Genomic DNA, 19,978 nt, shown 5'->3' with positions numbered 1-19,978 from the left:
GGCGCCTGGGCGGCTCAGTCGGTTTGGTGTCCCGCTTTGGCTCAGGTCATGATCTCGTGGTTCGTGAGTTCGAGCCCCCCCCCCCCCCCCATCAGGCTCTCTGCTGTCAGCACAGACCCTGCTTTGGATCCTCTGTCCCTCTTGCTTTCTGCCCCTCCCCTGCCTGCACTCTGTCTGTCTCTCTTTCGTTCTCTCTCAAAAATAAATAAACTGAAAAAAAATTCTCTGACACCCTACTGGTGTCTGAGAATTGCTCAGTGGTATGCAGGGAATCCCCCCGTCCCCCGGCAAAAACACACATTGGAATTGGGTCCTGGAACCCAAAAGAAGCAGTATTTTTTAAATATGTTTTTTTCTAACTTTTTAAAAATGTTTATCTTTGAAAGAGAGAGGGAGACATAGAATCTGAAGCAGGCTTCAGGCTCTGAGCTGTCAGCACAGAGCCTGATGTGGAACTTGAACCCACGAACCTTGAGATCATGACCTGAGCCGAAGTTGGACGCTTAACCGACTGAGCCACCCAGGCACCCCCAAAAGAAACAGTATTTACGTTGTTGGATTTTCATGTTCTCCAAAAGGGGGTTATGGGTTACGAATATAATTTAGTGCAGAACTGCGTTGAAGAGCGCATTTTATGCTTTCTGTGGATATTGTGCCTTTGGAAAGACTTGAAACAACACGTAGAAATTCATAAGATTGATCTTACTCATAAACAATTGAAAACCATTTTCTTTATTGTTATATCAAAACGTATTAAGGGCTCTTAGAATTCGACTTCTCCATGGTTAATTACATGAGCTACCCAGGACCTTGTAAATTATTAGCAGTCACCTCTTATGTGCAAATCATTCATATTGATTGACTGCATCTTGCCAGCGAGACTAGACGTCACTAGTCACAACTAGACATCACTTTGACTTTAGACGATCACAGATGGTCCTTCATAAACATGTCTGTGACCATCTTTTAAAACCACCTTTCTTGTCATTTTGGAAAAGAAGACATTAATTTTTTTTTGAAAGCTTGCAATTTATGATGGGTAAGTGACCTGGAATGTGAAATAGGGTCTTTTGACTCCCAAGTTGGGCATGCTTTCAATTATTAGAATATTTTTTTTTTTGTTCAAAGGAGCAATGTGTTGCATATTTTTTAGACTTCCTGGGTTCCAGTATCTTCATTTACAAGGGGAGAACATTGGGCTTGAATCTCTCAACCCTGGCGATTCTTGCGGTGATGTAGAATGTTCCTCAGAATCTTGTGTTGCCAGTATTCCTGATGGCTTTTGCATGTTACTCAGATCCACAATAATGAGTAACCTGGCGTGTCCAGAAGAGTCCTTGGTGGGGGGGGTGCGTTGGAGGTTTAGCGCTATCATGGGATGCTTAGATCCTCCCTCCCAGCCCATTCTGCACTTTTCCCTTTCTCCTCAGACCTTGGTGACCATTTTTCAGAAAGTTCCCCATGTCATGTTCACTTCCAAGATGTGAGTGGTTTGCATCATCATTCTGGTCCCACCCTGAGTATTCTGGAATGGAATAATCTCTATGTGATCTTCATACTCTCACAGGATGGACTCTGGGCTGTGTCTTCTCCTCCAGCTTTGACCTTTTTCTTAGGCTTATGTTTTGGAGACAGTGATCAGAGTATTTCGTTAACTAGAGAATCAGCAGGCAGAAGGTCTGAACCTTAATAATTCCTCACCCCTTTGCTCTTTTGGTTCGCAAGGTTTCAGTGGGGATTCAGGGATGGAAAACTCAGAACAGGGTGATGTGTTACCGAGATGCGGAAACTCTTTCCCCTGGAAAGTTCCTTGTATTACAAGACAATTACACGTCATTCACGAGTTGGATTTGTTTTGTTTCCAGCAGGAACATGGATTAAATGACCCTCAGAGGTCTTCACTGATTTGTAATTATATGGTATCATCTGAGTCAGAATTCTACAGTTTACAAACATTTTGAGAGCGTATTTAGAAACACATTTCGAGTCCCTTTTCTGGTGTTGGTTGTGTTTACAGAACAGGCTTGGCCATATTTGGATAGATTTTATTCTTTTTTTTTTTTTTTTCTTTTTAACATTTGTTTCTTTTTGAGAGAGAGGGAGAGACAGAGTGCGAGCGGAGGAGGGGCAGAGAGAGAAGGAGACACAGGATCTGAAGCCGGCTCCAGGCTCTGAGCTGTCAGCACAGAGCCCGACACGGGGCTCAAACCCATGAACTGTGAGATCATGGCCTGAGCCGAAGTCAGACGCTGAACTGACTGAGCCACGCAGGTGCCCCTGTATAGATCTTATACTTTCACAGACAGGAAGTGGCAGAAATGCCCACTGATGCAAATGCTCTGCACAGAAGGTGACTTTATGAAGATCTAAGAGAAGGTCTCAGCTGATTACCTGCAGAGAAGTCAGAATTCTAACAGCTCTCAAAACATTTTGAGATCACCGTAAAGTGCTTTTTTCAGTTGGTATCAGTGAGAGGAGCAGTCGTACAGCAGTCTTTCCGGGTAGGACACGGTTGAATCCTCATGTAAGTAAGAGAGCTTATGACGTCATTGTTTTAGTGGCCGCCTACATGCCTTCGCTTTTTGCTAAAATTTCTCTTGATCAATTTTCTGTTTCGTCCATGTTTAAAACATCCTACAGTAGGGGCGCCTGGGTGGCTCAGTCTGTTGAGCGTCTGACTTGGGCTCAGGTCATGGTCTCATAGTTCATGGGTTCGAGCCCCGCGTTGGGCTCTGTGCTGACAGCTCGGAGCCTGGAACCTGCTTCGGATCCTGTGTCTCCCTCTCCCTCTGCCCCTCCCCTGCTCACGTACTCTGCGTTTCTCTCACTGTCTCAAAAATCAACATTAAAAAAAGTTTTTTAAACATCCTACGATAAAAACGCAGCAGCAGCAGCAACAATAACAATTAAGGAACAGAAAATGCCAAAGAAATCTTTTACGCATCGCTAGTGAGTAAATGTTAACGTCTACTTCAGCGTGCTGTAAATTTGCGTACCATTATAGTCTTTCCAGAGAATTCTAGTAAAAGATGTAATTAAGAGTTGTGTAAAGTTATGTTTTTCCACATTGCTCTTGCATTTTTTCCTGCTTTGATAATGATTTTAATTCCTCGCAGGAACTTTGGAATGGTGCTGACATGTTTTTTTAAAAAAAGATTTCTGTCCTGCCTTTCAATTGTTTCATCCACAGCCTCAGGACAAAGTTGCTTTTAAATGCACAAATAAAAAATAGCTACCAATGGCGACTTGAAACATATTGAAACAATACCATGTTCTTCTTCTGAATACTTTTTTTAAATTTATCTCATCTTTTTATTATTATAACTTCAACCCTTTCTTTTTTTTTTAAATTCCCAATGTTGAACTTTTTTTTCAATATATGAAGTTTATTGTCAAACTGGTTTCCATACAACACCCAGTGCTCATCCCAAAAGGTGCCCTCCTCAATACGCATCACCCACTCTCTCCTCCCTCCCACCCCCCATCAACCCTCAGTTTGTTCTCAGTTTTTAAGAGTCTCTTATGCTTTGGCTCTCTTCTTCTGAATACTTTCAAGAGGACACAATTCTGTTCCTTTCAGGAAAGCATGTATCAATATGAAGTCATGTTGTCATGCATCCTCAGAGAGGCTGGCCCCCTGAGAAGGAGTTTGTGGGGACTTAATGAGATCTGTTCTTGGGCTAGAATGCTCTGCAGCTCACCTGCTGTTTCCTGTCGATCCACCTTCCTCTTCTGCACGGGAAGGGCTCGCTTTCCTGTGGCTCTTGAGTCCTGCCACTACGTGGTTAACTTCTTCAACACCCTCACCTTTTTCAAAAATTATGCCTCATATCTACTTGGCTTTTTCCAAAAGCCTCTCAAGTGGAGAAAACTCATTCTCTCCCCCTGCACATATATGGGAAGGTGATTGGTTTTCACAGGTTGTGTTAGTCATGAAGCATATGCTAAGCTCTCGAGATGTGAGCTCACGTTACCGTACTGGGTGACGTTCCCAGGATCACCTCCTCAGGGGAGTGAAGGACACAGCATGGGGCAGGAGTTGGGCTGTCATGCCATCTGTGGCCACAGCCTCAAGTGGATACCATAGCATCATCTGGAGCTGGAAATGCCTCGGATGTTACTGTGAATGGGACAAGGGGGTTGGTCCTTTGTGGCCCAGCATCAGCCAGTACTCCATGTGGGACTCTCCTGGAAGCAGTGTGGCCTTGGGTTAGGTAACCTCTCCCAGCAAGTAGAGTTTATGGGAGGGGAAAGGAGGGGTTTAGGTAATACCCATCAGTACTCGACACTCCCAGTAGGCACATTGATCTTGGTTCTGGGGTTGTAGGGACATCTGGATGGTGCAGGAGAAGATTCACTACAGACAATTACTGTTTTGTGTGACAAAATTCTCCCTCTGGGGTAGAAACAGCTCCAAACATTGGCACCCATTGGACCTATCATCCTCTAGAACTCTTTTCTACCTTATACTTTTTAAACTACACTTTTCCTCCCTGAGCATAAACACTTAACCATTTTCATGCTTTTCTTTGGTTTCTACAACTGCTCTGTGTCTTTCATCACTAGGCCTTCGTTCCATAATCCCTCAAAGTCGGACAATCTGTTGGCCTAGCGTTGACCACGTGTGTCCCATTGTAAGAAACATTTAGGGCATCTGTCAGTCTACAGATTCCAGGGTCAGATCGAGATCTACTGAGTCAGTCCCGGAGAACCGCAATGTCTAACAGATTCCGTGGGTGATTCTTTGTACCAGCAATTTTGGAAGCATTGTTATTACTGGTCCTTCCCCTTTTAATTTCCTGGGTAGTCCTGTCTATATGTACTTTCCATACGGGAGGCCATCGAAACTCACACTGAGTGTCCTCAGTGGACCTCCATCCGGCCACTGATAACACCTCGCTGCTTAGAATCGCAGGCTACTGTCTGTAACATACGGATCGGTTTCAGAAGTCCTTCACTAATCGTTTCCTGAAAGCAGACTGGGGAAGGCAGGGGTAGCCCGCCCGAGAGTAACTCTCAAAGACGTGTCAGTGTGGCAAAGACAAAGAATTGGTAGAGGGCCAACATAAATTTGTATGAGATTTCAGTGAATCTAAGAAGCCATGGATGGAACATCTATTTTTATGCAACCCCAACAAACAAACATTGTACTAAAATCATGACACAGGCTCGGAGATGGTCTTTGTTAAAAGAAGCATCACTGGGTCACACTAATATCTTGTTGCTTTGTCATACGTTCTGTCTGGTCCGGGAGGTTTGGTAGTTTCTTCTGTGTCCATTTGCACTTTTTTGTTCATCTATCGGTAATCATGTGGCACACCTCCTTCTGTGTCCCATTGCTTCAGTCCTGTAACGTATTCGTTACTAGTGGCAAGAAAATAGGACAGTGCAGTCTTGTGGCAGTGAGTCTTACCTGCACTCCTTCGTTCTGTGTACACCACAGTTTTGCCTTTCAATGCCCAATCATTGTCTAATTACATTCATCTCATTTTAAACGGCAGTTAAACCCAACATGTGTAGAACCAACAACGTACAGAACTCAGTGTCATTGGTGACAGTAAGCGCAGCTGGGACCAAGGTCACGTTCATGGAATGTTGACCACCATGTCACGGCTGCTACCAGGCCAACATTCACGGCGTCACACCAAACTACAGTTGGGGAAAGCGCACCCTGACTTTGGGGACAGTCTGGCGGTGCATCTCAAAGAAGCACAGTGTCTCACAGCTTTGCCTCAGGCTGTTGAAGGGACATATTCTACATCCAACAAGCTGGATCCTGGGCGTTAATCTGCTTCTAGAACTCATTGCCCTTTTCATTTCTGCCAATCTTTCTTTCTGTGCTTTGTCTCGAATTCCCGTGGAATACAGCAAGTGTACCTGGGGCCCCATGTTAGTGGGGACCCCGTGTCCCAGACTGGACAGTACTGGTAGTTGCCATGGAGACTGAACTGAAGCTATAGAACTGAACCTAGCATCAAAAGTTCAGACGCTGCCATGTCCCCACTCAGACAACTGCTGAAGGGACCACTGATATGCAGCCCACTGAGCCGGTGGAGGTCCCCACGCCAGTGGCTTTTCGTGCAGTGATCTTAGTGCAGATTTCCCTGTGCCTTTTGATGCCAAAAATAATTTCTGCTTGTATATTTATATTATTTTATATAGAAAGAAGTCTTTATATCTCAGGTTTATGCCCAGAGACTCAATATGCCATTTGCTCTGGCCTCTTTGGATTCTTTCTGTCCTCCTTCCCTGCTCTGTCCCCTTCCTTCTCCCTTACTGCTCCTTCTCTTCTCCTCTTCCCAGTCTTGTCTTTCTCAACATCACTCACACACAAATGATTAAAGTCAGGAAAGCTTCGAAGAAGAAGAAGGAGGAGGAGGAGGAGGAGGGAGGAGGGAGGAGGAGGAGGAGGAGGAGGAGGAAGAAGAAGAAGAAGAAGGAAGAAGATGCAGGTGTGGCTGACCACGGTGCCCACCTTGGGGAAGGTGGGCGGTTGTCCCTACACAGTAAACATGACAGGTCTGCCTGGCGGGACTCACCACTTTAGTCCACAGGCATGTGTTTACCTTCTAGAAGAGCCGAAATGGCGATTGGCGAGAGGTTCCTGGAATTGGAGGAACTCATGCACAATTGGCACGTGAAGTAAACATTTCAGAGTGATGAATGAGAAGGAGGGAAGGAGACTGACATTTATAGGGACTGTTCTTTATTGCTCAGGTCTCCCATCAACAATGCTTTCGGTGTTCAATTTATAGCAGGTACTCTCTTCTCACGCTTCCCTTGCTTTGTAAAACGAGTCATTTACTAAATTTTAGTTATTACCTTTAATGCTCCCTCTAAACCTCCTTACGGCTGGATTTATTTCAGCCTAAGTCATTTATTCTGCCTTGAAATCTTCCAAGGTTTTATGTGATTCCATGGAGATGGCTCATCTTAGTGGAGGTGTCTCTGGAAAATAGAAATATGGCTTTAGACAATACATCTCTGAAATCTTAACTGTGGCAAGAATGCATCAGTAACTAGCATATCCTTCCGGAGATTAAACTTGGTAGACTGATGTTTGAAACGTCCTAAGAAAAACCAGTCCTCTGATCCCCTGGTGGGTCCTACCATTCTCATAGGGACACTAAGGAGTAAAAATTCTGTCTTGATCTGATAGTCTCCTACATGTAGAATCCTTTGGAATATTCCTTGTCAAAATTCATAGTAAAATGTTAATAAAACGTAATGTTTTCCCATATGGCATAGTCTGGCACTTGGCTGTTCTATAAATTTTCTTTAGATAACTTTAATTACATGCGTCTGTAGCAAGATAATTAGCACGGTTATGTCTTAAATAATTTATATTTTATACTGCATGCAAGCTTTGGTTCCATTTTTAATATTGCCATGACGAGTAGAAACAGAATAATGAACCCACTTCCTAAAAGCACCTGTCCAAGAAGGTGAAAAATTTGTTCAGTTCAGTCTACTCATTTCATCCTTTTTACCTCCTCATGACCTAATGATTAAAGTGTAAATTTTTTGTACGACTCCTTATCCATTCGTTTACTTATTTCATCAGTAATAATTGTTAAGTTTGTGAGGGAGCCAACTGTAAGGAAGAGATATAGACAGACTGTGTCTCTAATGTGTTCTCATTGCATGAGTGTGTGTAACAGGGGGTCTGTGATAGTCAGGGTGTAGGTGGTCAGGGAAGGCTTCCTCAAAGAAGTGGCATTTGCAGTGACCCGAAGGACACACGGGGTCTGGCTTGGCGGAGGCACAGGTTCCTGATGGAAGGTTCTCATTCCCAAACAAGCTGCAGGGTGTGAAGAAGTGACACCCAGACAGTGTGGCCAGGCATGCATTCCAGTGCTGGGCATTTGGAGAGAGGTACATTGTGTATGGCCAAACGTTGTTCTACAGAATTCAGCTCAATGTGAGATATTTGTAGAATCCAGAGAGAATTTTTTGAGAGGGAGTAGGGGATGAAAGGCCATCGATTTACTGAGAGTAATCCATAACATTAGAAAGAGATCCTACTTACGAACAAGTATAAACACAAAGCTCTCTTTTTTTTCCTATCCTTTGAAGTAGACTTTTTTAAAGTTTATTTATTTATTTTGAGAGCGACAAGAGCACAAGCAGGGGGGAAGGGGAGACAGAGGGAGGGAGAGGAGAGAGAGAAAGAATCCCAACCAAGCTCCACACTCTGAGCATGGAGCCCTATGCGGGGCTTGAACTCATGAACCATGAGATAATGACCCAAGCTGAAGTCACATGCTTAACTGGCACCCAGTAGATTTTATTTTTTAGAGTAGTTTTAGGTTCACAGCAAAACTGAGTAGGAAGTACAGAGGTCTGTAGACTTCGTGCTCCCACATATGGATAGCCTGTCCTATGATGAACATCCCTCACCTGAGTGGCTCATTTGGTTAAGGGTCGGACTCTCAATCTTGGCTCAGGTCATGACCTCACAGTTCGTGAGTTTGAGCCCCACATCAGGCTCTGCCCTGATGGTGTGGAGCCTGCTTGGGGTTCTGTCTCTCCTTCTCCCTGCCCCTCCTGTGCTTGTGCTCTCTCTCAAAATAATAATAAAAATAAAAAAATAGTTCAAGCCACATAAATGCATCATCCAATGTCCTTCTGTTACATTATCTTTTAGCTGCTGTGAAATGTGTGAGAAAGTTCCAAGTATATTAACAGTAGAAAAGCACATCCTTATGATAACAAATGAAATTAAGTATATTATTCCATGGTTCAAATTAATAGGAAATTATTCTGGATTAAAGTGAATTCCTAAATTTTAATCCATGCCTTCATTTTATTTTTTACTTTTTAAAAAAATTCTATTTATTTAAGTAATCTCTACACCCAGTGTGGGGCTTGAACTCACAACCCTGAGATTAAGAGTCACAGGCTCTTCCGACTAAGTCAGTCAGGCTCCCCTCAATGTTTTATTTTAAAAAACTTAACAATGAGGGGTGCCTGGGTGGCTCAGTCAATTAAGCATCTGACTTTTGACTTTGGCTCAGATCATAATCTCACAGTTGTGAGATTGAGCCCCGTCAGGCCCTGCATGGAGCTGACAATGGAGCTTGCTTCAGATTCTCTCTCTCTCTCTCTTGGGCTCATTCAGTTAAGTGACAGACTTTGGCTCAGGTCAGGATCTCAGGGTTTGTGGGTTCAAGCTCCACATCAGGCTGGCTACTGTCAGCACAGAGCCCGACGTAGGGCTTGAACCCACGAACCCTGAGATCCTGGCCTGAGCAGAAGATCCTTAACTGACGGAGCCACCCAAGCTCCCCCAAAAACTTGTGTTTAATATAAGAACAAAATTGTTAACTGAAAGTCACAGTTTGTAGGGTTGAATGGCAAATGTTTGGTCCATAGTGGGTTTTCTGGGATAGTTTCAATTTCAAATGTTCCATACTGCCGTTGGACAATGGCTTAGTGCTGTGTTTCTGAAATGGAAAATTGATTAGTCCTTGTTCCACACCTACACCTGTTTGTGTTAAGGAAAATGTGTGGGATCTGTTCTCATTCTCTATTCTTTTTTCAAATGGTTGTATCTCGATAGCTAGTTTTCATTTATCTTTATCCTTGTGGGTTGTCTTTGAGGGAACGAAGTGTTTTCTTTACCTGAAGCTTTTGAAGAATTATTTTTCTTTAAGGAGAAAAAAAATCAAAAGGCTAGAAGAGACTTTGAAAATGTCATTGAAATAATGTCTGGGTGCAGTTGAGTGAACTTATATAAACTCTTTGAAAGTTGGATTGACTAGCATTCATGTTTGATCTAGTTAAACCAATAAAATACAGGATGTAATCTTTATATAATTACCAAAGTCCCGCTGTCTGATCCTACCTGGAGGTTACAATAATGATTCAACAGGCAAACGCCTTTCTTGTCTGATGTACTTTGACTCTTTATCTTTGCTGGCTTTAACCCAGAACAAGACTTGATTGCCAATACTGTATTTTATTTTTGTTGTCAAGTGGCTTAACTGGGGAAGGCTATTGTAATCTGACTAAGAACTTCCCCTGGGGCGGGTTGTTGAAAACTACTGGATTCTTGTATTTTTCCATTGCTCTCCTGCTCAAAGAGCATCACAGGTAAGCAATGTAGGTGGATGGTAGTGTGTGTGCACCTGGCTGAAACACAGTAGCTGGAGTTAAATCAGGGGTTTACCCACATCCTTGATGCCATTAGGCAGGGTTTTTAGATGTTCTTTGTAGAGATAAATAGAATGCCAAAGGCTGATTGATAAAGGCAAAAGCACAGAACAGCTGCAAAACCTTTACATGGGCGGGGGGGGGGGGGGGTGTTTTAAGAAAAACAGGAAACTTAAAACCCCAAAAGGAAATGTAGAGACACATATCTATGTGTGTGCATGTTTGTGTGTGTGTATAGAAAATTTTTTCATGGAGCAAACATCATGCATAAAGTCAAAAGGCCAACGATCACTGGAAAATTTCTACAACACCTATTATAGACAAATGATTATTCAATCTAATTGGCCCTCGTAGCTGCTACAATGGCTATGGTTAAGCATTCAGAAAAGAAATGGTAAAATGCACAGACTGTTCACTCTAAAGGAAATACAAATGGCTGAAGGAAATTAAACCAAAAAGAATACCATTGCCCAGGCATCATATTGGCAAACATGGCAGGATTGTTACCATCCAAGGAGAAAAACATGACGGGCTGCCTCTTCTGAGCCTCACTAATAAGATTGCATTGGGTTATACAGAGGAACTGGGAGATTTTAAGTACAGGATTACTCCCTCCTGAAAACAATAATCGTGGCAAACAAAGTAACGTCAATCATAATGGACTTTTTTTCTGACCTCTAACTCCGTGCCAGACATTTTGCTCAATACTTTATGTGGATTATGATTTTAATCTTCTTAAGCATTCTAGGACATACTGTCTTCAGTGACAAAAAAACCTATTATGACCAAAATGATCTTTCATGCTTGCTTGCTATTGCCCCAAATATTTCTGTATAATGATAGTTTTTCAATTTGTGATTAGTGGGAAATTTTGCTTAAAATGAAAATGCCTTGGTTGAGGAAATGCATTGATGTTAATTCCCCCCGAATGTAAACAGCTTAGCAGATAGGCTCTGTGACTATTAGTTTTTCTGTAATTTTGACAGGTGTATGGGCCAATACCATAGGGAGCACTGGGTTTCCGCATGGTGCCAGGCACTAGAGGATGCATTTGCTGGGCAGCCAAATGCAGTCTTTGCTGGAGTTTTGGTGTTTTGTTGTTGAGGTCTGGCCATTTTATCTATAGTCAAAGGAAACAAAAGGAAACTAGTCAAGGTGTTGTAGGTACACGACTTGTCCAATCCTCTCCTTTTTTTTTTTTTAACCGTCTGACATGTAGTACATAACAAATTTTATTTCCAGCAATAAGTCCAAATCCACTGTAATCTGCATTCTATCTGTTTACCCAACCACCCCTCCTATTCTCTGCTTCAACCCCTCAATCTGATCTGCTGCTTCTGGAATGTACGATACTCAGGACCATCCCAACCAATTCATTCCTGTCCTTCCAAGGTTCTGAGTCTGGAGATTTCCTTCAAAACGCTCCATAAAAGTCACCCTTTGTTTAGCTAAACCTTTACCCATTGTGGTGTGACAACTGTGTTTAACCATTTGCTTCATGAATGTGGATATTTTACTTGGCTTCTTCGACCAGTTTCTTGACTTTAAAAATGGGTAAATGAAGTTTATGTCATTACGTGGGATGCCTGGGGAGGCTGAATATGGCAAACACCAAAGCAAGTGCCTGCTGTGTAGATGTGGTCATTAGTACGATAGTATTATTTATTGATAATAATCTTGTCAAAGGCATATTACCCGATTGGTGTTACCGTATCAGCCAGGCAGCAGTTGCCATGCTGACTTTGCAGCCCCAGTGTCTCTCACGTGACTTTTGATGGAAGCCGTCTCTGTGAGAATCAGGAGCTGGTCCATTTGCTGGTGTGAAGCATTGAAGCAAAGAGGAAAAAGGAAGCCCTGTCTCTGGGACCACAGTCTAGTTTGGGAGCTGACTTAAATAAAAGACCTATATCCTAAGACAAGAGAGGATGGGGTACATACTTCTCTCCAGAGCAGCCCAGCAAATGCAGAAGCAGTGAAGACACCCTTAGGTTCTCCAGAGGTCCTCCCCATCTATCCAGGAAAAGAAAGACTTAGAAGGGACCGGGGTGGAAGCTGGGCCAGGTCAGTAGGGGGACGGGTAGGTTGATCTTAGTTTAGCTGAAACTGGAGGTACATTCTGGGATCTGGGGATGTAAGGCTGCCGAGGAGAGTTAGGGCCATATGATAGATGTAATAGCTAAAGCTTTAACGTGGGGCTGAGGCCGTTTAGCACGATGATCTGAGCCTAGTGGAAGAAACTTTCTGATCCCATAGAGATGAGATTGACTCAGTAGGAATCCTAGATTATGAACATATACTATTGGACATAAGATATATTGAGACAGATTATTAGGAGCAGAAGAGAAAAATGTGGTATATCCGTACAATGGGATTGGACAATAAAAAGGAATGACGTATGGTTTTTGTGGCAATATAGACAGAGCAAAAATACCATACCGTTTAGCAAAATGTAAAACATGATGCCCAGTGAAAGAATCCAGACACAGAAGGCCACATGTTGTATAATCCCTTTTCCATGAGGTTTCCAGAATCAGTCTGTAGGAAAGGAAAGTAGATGAGTGGTTGCCAGGGGCTGGAGGGAGGGAGATGGCGGAGTGAGTGCTAAGGGATACATGTTTCTTTCTGGGCTGGTGAAAATGTTCCAAAAATAGATAGTGGTGATGGTTGCACAGCCTTCTGAATATACCTTTTAGTATTTAGAACATACTTTTTACTACAAACCGCTGGTTTCTATACTTTAAAACAGTGTGCTTTCTGTGTCTACGTTATATCTCCATGAGCTTGTTATAAAAGGATTTTTAAGAAGATATATTGATTTTCTTTTCTCTGAACTGAGCGCCAATGTAATACTAATCTATGAATAGAATATGATGTTGTCAAAATTCAAAGTTTAGAGATTCAGACAGAGGAAATGGACTTACTTGATGTCATACCCAACCGTGAACTTCCAAGAGCTGGAGGCCACGGCATCTAAATTATGGGGTGGTGGCGTTTACTATCTCTACCAGCTACCCCAGTCTAACACACACGCACATAACCTATCCCAGCCAAAGGAGGAGTCGTGACCAAGATGCCAGTCATGTGGAGTAAGAGATTTCCCAGAAGAAATGCTAACGTTAGAGACAGTAAACTGTAGTCCTAATCTTTGTTCTGTACCGAGTGAATATCAGGCCGTGCTAACTGGCGTGTGGGTATTATTTCATTTCCTTATGCCAGTGACCTCACGCATGGCATATGGTTATGTTTTATAGATGGATCAATTGAGGTACACGGATAGTAAATCCCTTGTCCCCCCGTCACACATCCAGTGACAGGGAAAGAGAAGGCTTTTCAGTGAGGTCTGACTCCCAGGCAGCCAGCAGGAGACATGGCTCAGACACTTTTCCTTTTAGGCAGCTTGAAATCCTCATTAATTTATATGTCTTTGTTTCTATCATGGGGTCAGGGCCAAAATTGGACTTACATTAGAAGCGCACTTTCTATTTTGGGAAGAGAGAATGATAGGAGGGCAAAAACGGGTCTTTTGTTAATGATAATATTGAAAAATGAAATTCACACTATGTAGCCATGAGTTAGAAAATTATTGAATGAGCCAATATTTCTTTTTCTTTTTGCAGAACAACGGTTCCCTGGTTTGGTGTCAGAATCACAAGCAGTGTTCTAAGGTATGTTCCCTACAACTGTATCCGTGTTGTCTACAACTGTATCCGTGTTGTTAAAAGCGTTTAATTTTGGAATGATTGTGGAGTCACAGGAAGTGGCAAAGACAGCAGAGAAGGTACGTGTACTGTTCATCCATTCCCCACCAAATGCTTACGCTTTCCATGTTTGTAGAACACCATTAGAAGCAGGAAACCGACACGGGTGCAATGTATGTATATCCGTCCGTGACGTTTCATCACGTGCAAATTCAGTTCAATCAAGATACCTGTGGCGGTTCTTCTGTATGTCGCCTTATTTCTCTGCTTGTACCTTTTTCAATCCAAATAAATTTTAAGGAGAAAACATCTTCTGGTTGGAACCAGAAGGTTTACTGCATCCTACCTACCCTTACGTGATTTTGTACGTAGTTTGATTTGCAGGAATTTGCAATACTGTCATTCATAAGGAATGCACAGTTGGTCATTCAGATGACCAAAATATACTTTCCATATATTTGATCTTTCTCTACGGTTCTTGGCTCACAGTTCTCAAAACCTTGGAATTTTCTGAGCAGTAAGAGCAATGGGAACGTCTTTTGTTATATTTGGTCTCTTGTCCTCAGTTTCTAGAATCCTTTCAGAGCCCTACAGGTGAATGGGTGTCCACCCCTTACCATCATAACGACCCCTGGCCATCACAGTGGGGTTTATGTGAATGACGTGACTTTTGGAACACGTCTGAGGATGGGGGCTCATTGCTAGGGGAACCCACTCTGAATAGAGGGTTGGAACTTCCAGCATCCCTGCCCCTGATTGCCAGGGAGGGGAGAGGGCTGGAGGCTGAATCAACCATCAACTGCCAATGATTTAATCAATTTTGCTTAGGTTAGGAAGCCTCCATTTAAAAGCAAAAACAAGAAAAGAGGGTGTTCGGAGAGCTTGCAGGCTGGTAAACACGTACAGATGTAGATTTGGGGACAGGTGATGTACCCGGAACATCATCGTCATTTCCCTGTGCGTTGCTTTGGGCTTCGGTTCCATCTGGCTGTTCCTGAGTTAACATCTGTTTATAATAAACCCGTCTAAACTGATTAATTACTAGTAAGTAAAGTCATTCTCACGTGTCCTGGTGAGCCGCCCGAGCAAATGAATGGAAACCAATGAGAGGGTCAATTGGACCCTCCCATCTACACCAGGTCAGTCAGAAGCACAGGTGACAAGGGGACTTGCCAGGTTGGCATCGAAATGGGTGTGGGGGCATGGAGGAGGGGTTGGGGAGCAGCCTCCTGGGACTGAGCCCTTAACTGGTACAATCTGATACCGTTGCCAGGTACATGGTTTCAGAATTGAGTTAAATTGTAGGACACTCAGCTGATGCGGGAACGTTGGTGAACGGCTGGGGTAAACTGTCCCCCGACCATCCACACGCAGGTTGGAATTGGTTGCCGAACATTTAGAATTGCTGGTTAGTTTGATCCTTTAAATTCAAAAGTGTCTTCTCCATTTTTGAGTATTCCTTCCTGCACACACCACTCTGAAGTTGTCATTCATACATTTCATAGCATACATTTTACCTCAATCCCAAAACATCGCAAATTAAGAAAAAAAAAGAATATATATGTATTTGTAATATGTAGTATATAAATGAGTAAAGTTTACTACTGGCTAAAAATATTGGCAACTTTGGGATCATAATAGTGTTTGACGAAATTTATGTCATAAACATTACTATTAGACTGAAAATTGAAACAGTCCTTTATTGTATAACTAAAATTTTATCTGAGCCATACATAATACTGAAATAGCATATTTATGAGGAACACGATTATTTTGAGAAGTCTTTCAAACACATATCTCACAGTAAATGATTGTACAATAATATTCCTAAGCCAAGAACTTTACTATAATGATAACGTTCCAACATCCATGCACACATTATATCATGGAATACATGTGACTATTACTCAAGATAGAACAGAATTCTTAGGTAATGTGAAATAATCTGGTGAAAATAAGCTTTGCTTAGCTCTGACTTGCTAAATCTTGGGCAGAAATGAAATGTCTGGTTTGGGCACTGTTCCTCTTTTTATGTAATAACATAAACATTTGTTCTGAGAAGACATTTTCTGGTGTCTATTATATTAATTGTTCTTTAGTTGGAATGTTGGGTAACTTGTTTATGTCACGATTGCAGGGAAGTATGTGTGTATATAAACATAGAGAGGAAGAGAGAGAGAGAGATGATGCCGTGATGCTGATAAAGTCTCCTAAGTACTGCTTTTGTCCAGTTTTATATTAGTTGAGTATTACACGAATTGCCAGCATTCTCTTATTTAAGCTACCCCTTTTTTCCCTATTACGTTAAAAAAAAGTAGTTCTTTTTTACACACTTCAAAGAAATTTGAATGGAAAAGTTCATTTCAACTCTTTTTTCTTTTAAGTATCCTAATTAAAGACCCTTCGCCCTGCCAGGACAGCAGGTTGTTAAACCATATCTTGTTATCGAATGATCAAGGCTGACACGAGAGACTGAATTTCACAAGCAGAGAAATCAATTTCTTTTTGCCTGAAAGCAAAAATGCATTAATAAGTCACAGCTAACCCCACCAGCAACTTTGGAATATAGTACAAAGCTGACATAAGTTTAAGGGTTGTCTTTAGTCTGAATCTTTGGGAATGAATCTTACATATTAATCACAGTCTATCTCCTTTGGAAATTTTCACCACTGGGCACGTTTGCAGATAATTACAGTTTGCATTTCTTTTGAGATTTGTGGAGCCTATGTAGTCTTTTCCTCTTAATCTTTAGGTTAATGAGGTAAATGGTGAGTGATAGTAACTCCATTTTACAAATGGGAAAATTCAGGCACATACATATTTGATGACAGTCCTGGAATCACTCACCAAAGGGGTAGACGTGTTCCAAAGTTTAGAACGCTGCCTTCTGCATCGTGCTAACAGAAAGGAACAACTTCAAAACCAATTTTGAACAAATATTGGGACTGAAGAGTAAGAAATAACACCCAGAAGTAATGATGATAGACAAGGTTTACATAATGTTTTATAGAAACCACACATGCTCATCATTTCTGCTTACTGTCTGCAAATATGGGCTCTTCCTCCGATCTCAGTGCCCCCACCCCTGCTCCTGGTCCGTGTGCCATCATCTCTTGCCTGGACCAGTCCATGAACTTCCTGTTGTGTCTCCCAGCCTCCTCTTTTGCCTCCGTGTAGTCCCCACAGGGCTGCTGGGAAGACCCTCTACACGTATACGCTGAGTCATGCTGCTGTGTACCTCACACCTTCTGATCTCTCTCCATCTTGCTCAGACCAAAACGTTGGCCCTGTGTCTCCAACTGTCCCCAACTTCATCTCCTCCTACTTTACAGCCCTTCGAGGTTGCTCTCCTCTCCCCACAGAGCTCTCCTTCCTCAGAGAGACACCCAGTTCACCCCCACCCCTCATTCCCATCTCAGCCTCGCCTCCCCAGATCACCCCCGCCATTTGCATGCTTCATTTACACCCTAACGTGGCCCCATGGAGTTATTCCTTTATCTCTCAGAGTCTGTCTACTTCGCCAGAAAGTAAGCAGCCACTATGTATGAATGAATGAAACCTGTACATTACATTTTGTCCTCCCTCAAAGTACATCTTTTTTTTTTTAATTTTTTTTTTTTTTTAACATTTATTTATTTTTGAGACAGAGAGAGACAGAGCATGAACAGGGGAGGGGCAGAGAGACAGGGAGACACAGAATCTGAAACAGGTTCCAGGCTCTGAGCGGTCAGCACAGAGCCCGACGCGGGGCTCGAACTCACAGACTGTGAGATCATGACCTGAGCCGAAGTCGGCCGCTTAACCGACTGAGCCACCCAGGTGCCCCTCAAAGTACATCTTTACTGCATTACATTTAGGAGAAAAGTAATATGTAATCCATTTTGCATATGTGCGAGTTTGCAAGATTGATTATTGTCCATTTGGAAAATCTACAGCTTTGTCCTGTACTCTGTTCTCCACAATGACATCAGCACTATGAACTCAAGGGCCTTTCGCACCATTCGACTCCTAGATAATATAGAGTAGTGACTCATTCATTGTCCATTGTAGGACATTGTAGGCTTAGGTAGTCGTTTTCAGCCTGGGGCGATCTTGCTCCCAAGGGGACATTTGGCAATGGCTGGAGATAGTTTTTGTTGTCACAACTGATGGTGGAAAGCCACAGGCATCTGGTGGGTGGAGGTCAGGGACACTGAAAAACAGCATACAGCACACAGCACAGCCCTGTACAGCCAGAGTCATCTGGTCTAAGTGTCAGAAACACCGAGACTGAGAACCCTGCTCTGTGCATTTTGGCCATTATAAAAGACACTAAGAACACAGCTCTCTTCTCAGCATATTCTTATATGGCGGAAAACAAGAGTGGAATTTACTAGGCATGTGGTACGTGTGGAGCCCCGTCAGGGGCTTGTTACGTACAGGAATTGTAATTCTCATGAAATACTCTCTAATGTAGGCAGGTGGATTGCTCTTTACCTCCTAATCCACTTTCTCCTCTACTAACCCAAAACTAGTTCTTCAACCGAGGACATTATCACCTAGAATTAATCATCTACATTTCCCAAAGCTTTTTTGCTGCTAACTTATTAAAAGCCTATTCAATGCAATTGGAATGATCGTGAAGGACTTTTGAAATGCCTCTCTATAGGAAACTGATTTAGCTAGAAAATGCACTCCTGGCTGTTCCCCTTCTCTGTCCTCTACTGCTTAGGATGCAGACCGATGGTAGGGGCTCCGGCAGCCGTCTTGGTCCATGAGTTACCCTTGACGATGGAGGCCAGTGTGAGAATAACCAATAAGAAAGACAGAGGGCATCTGGGTCTTTGATGCCATGGACTCCCCATTATAAGTCTTAGACTTCTTAAATTATTTACACATGAAAGAAAATTGTCTATGTTACTTAAGTCACTGTTTTTACTTTTTTGGTGTTGTTCTGTGAAGATGCACCTGAATCAGTGAACCTGATCTTGACTCTGTAATTGGCATGACCATCTCTGTTTCACGGATGCTTAGGAAGTTTGGATGATCTTTGTATAATGTCACTCAGCTACTAAGTACTGGCAAGTACCAGAGATGGGATTTGAACTGGGTTCTGATGGAGTCAGAAGCCAGTAGTTTTCCCATCGTGTTCTCCACACATTTTAAGTATCATAGAACCTTACAAAAATTACAAAAGATCTTTTGCCCATTGTAGAAGTTGATGCCCCTGGGGCGTTTGGTTTCCCCCAGACCACTTCTATAGCTATTATGAAATGGATCACTTCCTGGCCCAACTCTAGGGAAACAATTGTGGCCCAACTCTAGGGAAAGAATAATGTTTTCTCCTTCTCTCTCTTCAATCTCCGTTGTCCAATGGGAAATCAAGAAGAGGCTGTTTAAAGATGGCCCGTTCTACTGGTTCAGCTTCATTCCGCAAATGCCTGGAGAAATGGATTTCTTAGAAATTCTTCCATTAAGGTGATTCCTCACACTGAGAAAACACGTAGCTCAGAGGAACACAGGTACTCCAAAATAAACTGTTTGCAAAATTGACACCTGAACTAAGTGTCAGTTTAGGATAAGGGGCAAACTTTTAAAATATACCAAATCTACCAAAAAATGATACCTTTTAGAATAACTTACTTTCAGGACTTCACTTTTAGTAATAACTAAATATTAAGATCATCTGTTTCTTTTTTTTAATGTTTTTTTTTATCTTGAGAGAGAGAAAGTGCACTCGTGACCATGGGAGGGGCAGAGAGGGAGAGAGAATCGCAAGGGGGCTCTGTGCAGATCTGGGGCTCGATCTCACGAACCATGAAATCGTGTTCTGAGCCAAAATCAAGAGTCAGATGCTCAACCAACTAAGCCACATAGGCACCCCAAGGCTGTACTTTTTAAAAATGTTAATTAATTAATTAATTAATTAATTAACTAATTTAGAGAGAGAGAGAGAGTGTACATGCATGTGTGTGACCACAAGGGGCAGAGAGAGAGAGAGACAGAGAATCCCAAGCAAACTCTGCACTCTCAGCTCAGAGCCTGATGTGGGGCCCGATTTCATGAACCATGAGATCATGCTTTGAGCCAAAATAGAGTCAGATGCTCACCTCACTGAGCCACACGGGCACCCCAAGATCTTCTAA

The 19,978-nt window shown here is 42.5% G+C and overlaps 1 protein-coding gene across 2 annotated transcripts in view; it reads left to right on the top strand.

Annotated features, from left to right (window-relative positions):
• The window catches only part of ANOS1 (anosmin 1), a 180,077-nt gene that overhangs the window by 21,266 nt on the left and 138,833 nt on the right, over nt 1-19,978 (top strand). For both annotated transcript variants that reach the window (XM_053891890.1, XM_019417786.2), the window contains exon 2: nt 13,773-13,820. In XM_053891890.1, the coding sequence (XP_053747865.1) occupies nt 13,773-13,820 (48 nt within the window). The remainder of the gene's footprint in view (nt 1-13,772; nt 13,821-19,978) is intronic.

Source organism: Panthera pardus, unplaced genomic scaffold (genome assembly GCF_024362965.1).
Source record: "Panthera pardus isolate Hobbes unplaced genomic scaffold, ASM2436296v1 HiC_scaffold_27, whole genome shotgun sequence".
NCBI classification, from domain to species: domain Eukaryota; kingdom Metazoa; phylum Chordata; class Mammalia; order Carnivora; family Felidae; genus Panthera; species Panthera pardus.
This window is presented reverse-complemented; position numbering and strand designations above follow the sequence as displayed.